Source organism: Limulus polyphemus, unplaced genomic scaffold (assembly GCF_000517525.1).
Source record: "Limulus polyphemus unplaced genomic scaffold, Limulus_polyphemus-2.1.2 Scaffold2650, whole genome shotgun sequence".
NCBI lineage: Eukaryota > Metazoa > Arthropoda > Merostomata > Xiphosura > Limulidae > Limulus > Limulus polyphemus.
Window position 1 is genome coordinate 76428 of NW_013668260.1, and position 7687 is coordinate 84114.

The window sequence follows — 7687 nt, forward strand, 5'->3', positions numbered from 1 at the left end:
TTATCCAGGTGTCTCCACACTCTGTCTTCATGTATAGCTTTTGTCAGGTCCATTGTCTCAGCCCAGGGGCTGGCTCCATGTGTTCCATCTTTCCTTTCCTGATCCATTAGACTTCTTTCCATGTCCATTTACCACAGGCAATGGTATACCTTCCACCTTTGGTCTCTTGAACATGGCTTTCATCCCTCTCACCCTTCCGTTCCTCATCTTTCCTTATTCTTCACCTGGTTATTTGACAAAGGCTTGCCCACTTTGACCATGTCTAGCTATCGGGCAGCCTTGTTAAACACCTTTCTTTTCTCCAGTTTCTGGTTTTGTCTTCCCCTGTCATTTCCATCCTTTTTCCACTCCTTTCGAGTCATACATCCTCCATGTTCCTTGATTTGCCTGATTTGGATCTCAGTATGGTCCTTTATGCCTTTCCCATCCTTCCTTTGAACCTTTGTCTTCATGTTCCTTCTACCTTCTCCCCCCCCCCCTCCCCAGAACCTATTTACTTCTCCTCCTTACTTGCAAACATCATCAATCAGATATTTCTGCTTTTAATATTACCCACTTCCTCTACCATTCCTCTTATGTCGTATTATATCGTCACCGGTCCTTGTTCCCTCAGACCTATGCTGCCCGTAAAGGCTGTTTCACTTTCACATCCACATTCTTAACTTCCACCTCCCACAGGTAAATCCAATCCAATCTTGATCTGATTCTTTGTCTGTTTTGCTCCTTATGGTGTTATCTGGCAAGTTCTGCCTCCTTTTAGGGTTCAAGTTCCCCCACTTTCATTCCTTGAAACCCTTCCATTTCCCATGGGCTATCCCCTGTCATGTTAACTGGTTGGGTTTGTCAACTCGTTATGCATATTCAGACTTGTCCATGGAAGGTTGCCATCCCACAATGTTTTTTCTTATCATCTTCATCATATCATCATACCTTTCACATCCATTGGAGGAGACCATCCTGGCTGGAATATAGACTACTCCCAATACCTTCTTTACTCATTATCTGCATGATCTGGCTGTATCTTCTTCTGGTGGATCTTGTGCAGCTTGTACACATATCTGTTCACCTTTGTCTTATCACTTCCTTTTATTTATATTTTTAGTAACCCTAGTCTTAACCACTGATCATGGGATCCCACTGTTGCCTGGTCAGGTATGCTTTGTCTCTATATATGTATCTATATCATCAATTTTACTCGTGAATTCCATTCGTGACAGTTCACCATTGAGTGAAAGTTATTGATATCTTGAAAGATATACATATATATATACCACTGGGTATGCCACCAGTGGTCTTGCAAAAACACCCCATCTCTATAGTGAGCATTACAGTGCAATCAATAAATAGTGTGAGTTTGTACAAATAACATAAACATGTTAACCATCATGTAGTTAAAACAGGAGTTTTGAAATCACACATTTACATAGTTACATATCATCTTGATGGAAAGTCTAAAATCAGGGTTTTTTCAACAGACTGTACAGCACTTAAAGCATATCTTCTTGCTGAATTGCTTTGCTATGAACTGAAAATGATAATATTTACCCATACTCTTCATCAACTAATTAAGATCAGTTATTTGTAAATTACTTGTCTCAAGTGTGTTGCAGACAGTTGACACTCTATAACTAATTAAGACATACACAAGAGTTTGAGTTTTATGGTCAATTGTTTTCAGTATAAATAAAATCAAGAAAGGAAAAAATTTGTACCACAAAAACGTGGTAATTGATAAACGGATGTTTTTAATCTTCAGTAATATTTCTAAATATGCTCATAATTCTTTTTTTTTCATGGCAACTTAATATAACTACAACTTAATTATTATTAATACTATGTAATAATTATTAAGCACAGTTTATTAGCTTTCTTAAATAATTGAGATTTTTGAGATTATAAAATGGGTAAGTTCTTGAAAAATCCAGAGTTTTTCTTTTTAACCAGTTCAACCCTGAAATACGAGAAGTACAAAATATTGCATAAAACAGTAATAACAGTATTATCAATAATAATTAAAGACAGCTGTACTGCAGGTTTGAAAATGTCTTTAAAATACCCAGTGTAATTGAATTACATCATTATGAATTTTTCCAAAACTTTTGTTAGGAGATAATTTAGTTTGACTTCCACGTACCATCCATCCAAAGTGAGATATTTTTTCTAACATAATATGTTATTGGAATGAAAATTAGTTTTGTATTGAAACATATTTTCATCTAGTTTGTATTAAGTCACAGTTCAACCACTTAAGTGTTGTTTCCAAGCGACCACTTAATTTTCTTTAATGTCGATTCGTCACTTTTGTGATTTTTTTTTTTTTTATGCTTGTAATTTGTTTATAATTTGCACTATCAAACTTACAACAAATATAGCAGAAAAATCGTTACTTCATATTTCCATAAAATAACTTGTACATTTTTTTTAATTCCTGTAAACTCCCAGTGGAGCATAGGGCCGCAACAACACCTCCCAACGGAAGTTGTTGTTGCAGTTTCTTGTAGCAGGTTGGTTTTTATGGGGTGGAGTTGCTAGCCCCGTGCCCAACCCTCCTCCTTTCTCATCCTGGACTTGGGACCAGGCAAAGGTGGAGGTTGGCATGTTTGTTGTGACGGGGATTCGAACCTGCGACCCTCAGATTACGAGTCAAGCACCCTAACCACCTGGCCATGCCGGGCCGACATTTTATTTTACTTACAGTTGTATTTGTGAAAACACTTATCATATAATGCTTCACGCATAATGTGTAGCTTGCGTTTAATGAGAATGTGAACATGATAACACAACACTAGGTTTACCCACATATAAAAACCATAGGTAAAAAATTAAAACCCATAAAAAAAATCTTAATATCTTGAACTTTTCATGTTTAAAAATAAACTAGAGGTTCTTATTTCTAAATATAATATTACCAAGCTATACATTTGTTGGATGCAAGTGGAAGTTTTGACCCTGAAACTAAATAACCTTGGACAACTACCATTGAGTACAAACAGTTATTTTCTGTTGCAGTGATAAGAGAAGATGATGCTTGCACGATGATGTTGTGAAGAAATTATTTGGTTCCTAAAGTAGAGTATGAAAACTGCAAAAAGTTTTAAGGTTTTGGAATTTGATGTAAAATATGTGCTAAGCCTGTTAAATACACATATTTTAGTTTCTATTTTGTAAGAAACGTTCACTTGGACACACACTGAAGAGAAAGAATTTTTGTATCCAAGTAATTACACAGCACCAATTAAAATAAAAGTAAATAAGAGTTTATTAGTTACAAATTAAATAATAGTTGAAGAAATGTAAGTGAGTAAAACTTTATTACATGTGTCAAATGTACAATATCAGTAGTTTCACATTGTAATTTTGAGAAAACATTGGTTTCGACACAACTCAATTAGTGGTCTCAAAAAACTTGTTTTTCTCTTATTTTCCAACCTTCAAATTCTTTGAAGATATAATTATAAAACATTAAATAATTTTTTTATTTCAGATTAATACCCAAAGTGTTTTAAACACACCACAAATGCAGGGAATAACCATAGTGAATAAACAAGAATCTTACAAGGTAAGACCACTGTTCTAATCGTTACTAGTGGATCCAGATTGTGTTTATATAAATTAATAAGTGGATGGACTTGAATTGATGGTGGAGGAGCAATGATCGCTAACTTTTATAATACATGCTATAAATCGCAGAGATTCACAATATCGATAACTTCGCTCTCGACGAGTGCAAAATACACACTTTATGACTCACTAGCTCAAAACTAACAGAATCATAAATTACACAGAACTAAAAGTAACTACTGCTCTTTCTTCATTTATATATGCTGGTTTTCTCTGCCAGGCTTATATACTAATGAAGAGGGCATCTTGAACACACTCGGACTTCCCTGATCATTCGAGAAACTCATCACACAAGCCACCAGCTTCACATGACTTCTGCTGTCGTAACAATAAATAGTACCATTAAGAAGTAGGTTCAGAATGATGTAGCCATGATGTAAAATACTAATAGACAACAAGCTACAGTAACTCAAGTTTTAATTGGAAAATTAAAAACAAGCTGCACAGGAACTCACTGAACTAATTCAGAATTTATAGTCTAAATGTTTTACAGAATGTTATTTTTTTACAAGAAAATGATTTTTAAGTATGCCATGAAACAAGAAACCAATAACCCTGGAGAACCAAGGTCTATGCTCAGAAATCACTCTGTTTACATTTTATTTTTGTTTAATGATTTATTTAAGTTTTGATCACTGCACAACTTCTTAGTATCACAAACTTATCTCTGTAGACATTTCGTAGTTTGTTCTGAGTATCTGAGATTCTAAAAATGAAAAAAAAAAAACAGGTGTATTTAGCTCGTTAATATTGACACTGCAAAATAAGACTCAAATGCAAAATAAATATCTCTAAATAAAATATTTTTCTGTATCTCAAAAATTTTTCCCACTCTTAAGGGTTTAATGTAGAAAATAATATGAAAATTAATCACTTCAAAAATTAAGGCATTTAAACATTATGTTTAATCTCTTTAACTTCATACTAAGACCTAACAAAGTTTCTCAGTTTTCTCTTAGGCAGACACTGTTAATATGTTCATGAATTAATCAACAATACAATTATCAATCTTAGTCATATTTCTCATATAAATAAACCAAGAAGTTCCTTGGGAGATTTGAAAAATGCACCTGGTATTGTAATACAGTCTATAGAATTTGGTATATTTACAGTTTATTCTCACACACCTGGTCAATCAAGGCTGAGATTGCGTTCACCTGTGTAAAAATTTTACACTTCAAATGTTAGTTTGGAGACTGCCACAAACTTAATTCAATAATAACCACAAACTGGGCGTCCATTTAATGATTAAAAGTGGGAAATATTATCAAGGAGAACCCTAATATTGGAAGTCTCAAGTTAAATCTCCAAAGTAGATTTGCAAGGCTGCAAAACAGCCAAGGAAATAGTCATAGACTGACATAAGCCAGGAAGGTGACAGGAGAGAGGATTTGAATTTTAAATGTTTTAATTTTTGTTCCATTTTCTATGATTTTACTTCATTATAACCGTTAAACGTACATTTTTACATAGGATAACAGGTAATTAAATCGTGACCTCAGTTCGTGTGAAATACTTGTTACGTTGTTTTCTTGTTAGCCTTGTAAAGCACATGCTTAAAATAACTTATAATACTAGGTCAGTGGCCATGGAACTAACTTGAAAAAACGAAATAAAATAATTCCTATGTGCAGAACTACGGTTTAAATGTTGAGCTAGTTACTAGATCTATTTATCAACATATATGTAAGAATTATTAAGTATATACATTATATATATATATATATATAATAGCTGAAGTTCATAGTTTTTTATTCTAGGCTTGCATATTTAATGTTAGTATCAGTGTTTATATAAATTTGTGTACAGTAAATGATTATAATGAAATTATTGAATAAAGACCTAAAAACCTCTTAATATGACTGTATAAAAGTGACATTATGCAATAACTTTTATTGGCCTACAACTTACAAAGTATAAATGGATGATGACTGATGTAGGAATTGAGTTTTCTTCAAATCCCATATAAAGATGTGCTGAAATGAAGTTAAAAATTAACTAAAAGTAACACATTTCTAACAGTTGATGACAAAACCTTGTCGAAATGTTGTACATTTATGTTAAACTTGTATTAAAGTTTTTTTTCGTTAGCCATTCAAGTCATCTCCAAGCATTATTATACTTTTAACAGTGTTTTGTAAAGAATGGAAATAGAAACTAAAACTAAACGGTCAAAGTGAAAAACTAAAATGAGGCATTAATGAAATAGAAACTAAAACTAAATGGTCAAAGTGAAAACTAAAATGATACATTAACAAAATGGAAACTAAAACTAAATGGTCAAAGTGAAAAACTAAAATGAGACATTAACGAAATGGAAACTAAAACTAAAAAGAAATTGTAAAAACTATGGCTTCTGTTCATAAGATATTTTTCAACATTTTATCCATTGTCACTATAGGAAAATTAATTGGCTTATTGTACTGTGCTGTAGGTGTGCACTACAAAGGTGTAAAAAATAATATCATAATGCACTTTGGATGTAACAGCAAAAACAAGAGAAGTATACGTAGTACAGATTTGCTGCGTGCTTCATCTACAGTGCATATTAGTTCATTTAAAAGAATAAGATGCACATGTAGCACTTACTGAGCTAAAAATAAATGTAAGTTGAATCACATATATGAAAAATGTTGCACACGCAACAAATGCCTAATGTTTTATTCTATTCTTTGTTGGGACAGTGTGAGTTTGCTGTTGCAACATCCCAGAATGAGGTGACGCTACAACGGCCATGTTCTGTGACACAGTTTTTGATGTGTGTATGGTCAAATTTCAACGTAGTTTGATGCTAAAAAACTAGTGGCAGCCTCCTGAGTAAATGTTAATGCCCGAGATCTAATGTGAGCCTAACCTTAGATTTAACTAGGTGGATAGAGGAAGGAGAGAGAGAATTTTGAGTTGTCTGAAATATATTAATTAGCTTAGTTCTCTAAACTGTCATGGTTAGATCCTGCACATTTGTCATGTGTCCGAAGGAACATAGAAAAGACGTAAAAAGGATGTACCTCGAATCCCTGCAAAGTGTGCATATTTGTATTAACAGTTTAAGCTGTTAAACAATGACCAAATTATTGTCATTACCTTTAAGCATTTCAGGTTTGTTGATTTATCTGTTTTGATATTATTAACAATTATTGCCTGAGTTTCACGAACTAAACTGACACACAGATGACAAGACCCATCTCGGGCAACATTAATAAAAGATATAGATCTGACACTTTCAAAAATTTCTCTAATGAAAGAAAACCATGTGTCGAAAGTCATTATTATTTAATTGTAGTTATTTATTAAACAGTTGCACAATAACCAGAACACCTGTAATAAGATTATGAGAATTGTGTCATATATGAAATTGTTAATTTAGCATAAGTTGTTGTTTAGGAAGTTTTCTAATTACACGACTCAAATATTGATATATGTCGGATCCTTCAAGCTAAGGTAATAAATTATATTCAAAAATCTCTATATTGTCTATAGGTTTTTCAGCATTTAGTTGACAGTTATAATTGAAACATTAATTTATTTTAAGGGTTCCTTTTTAACGTATTACAGTACAAAACATAAGTGATAATAATGCTCATTTTGTGAAAACAATTTTAAAATTTATTTAAGAATTCCCAATAATAAAATACTATTAGGATACGTCAATGAATTTAAATAAAACGTTTTTTATAGTAGATTTCAAAGACTTCTTGATTTATGTTGTCACAGCAACTATGATATTCTCTAGTACCTAAAAGTTCCAAGACTGGTTTTTCTGCTGTTTGCTGAGTTATAATGAACATATAAAACTAACAACTGCTGCTTCGTCAGTCAATTATAATTTTAAAATTACCAAACGTTACTTCCACAGTGAGAAAACCAGACAACAAAGCAAAATAGATGTGTTCATAACCTAGAGAAACATACATAGTTATTAGTTATAATTAATTTGTCAGTGATATTAAATGTTATTTAGACGATCACATAACTATAATATATAAATATAACAGTATTGTCTGTTGTATGTATCTATATAAATATAACAGTACTGTCTGTTGTACTGTATCTATATAAATATAAC

The 7687-nt window shown here is 32.4% G+C and overlaps 1 protein-coding gene across 1 annotated transcript in view; it reads left to right on the forward strand.

The window, feature by feature from the left end:
• Positions 1 to 7687, forward strand: part of LOC106467533 (oxysterol-binding protein-related protein 8-like) — a 113877-nt gene that overhangs the window by 48621 nt on the left and 57569 nt on the right. Inside the window, exon 4 of the mRNA XM_022395729.1 lies at positions 3485 to 3559. Coding sequence (XP_022251437.1) covers positions 3518 to 3559 — 42 coding nt within the window. The 5' untranslated portion in view covers positions 3485 to 3517. The remainder of the gene's footprint in view (positions 1 to 3484; positions 3560 to 7687) is intronic.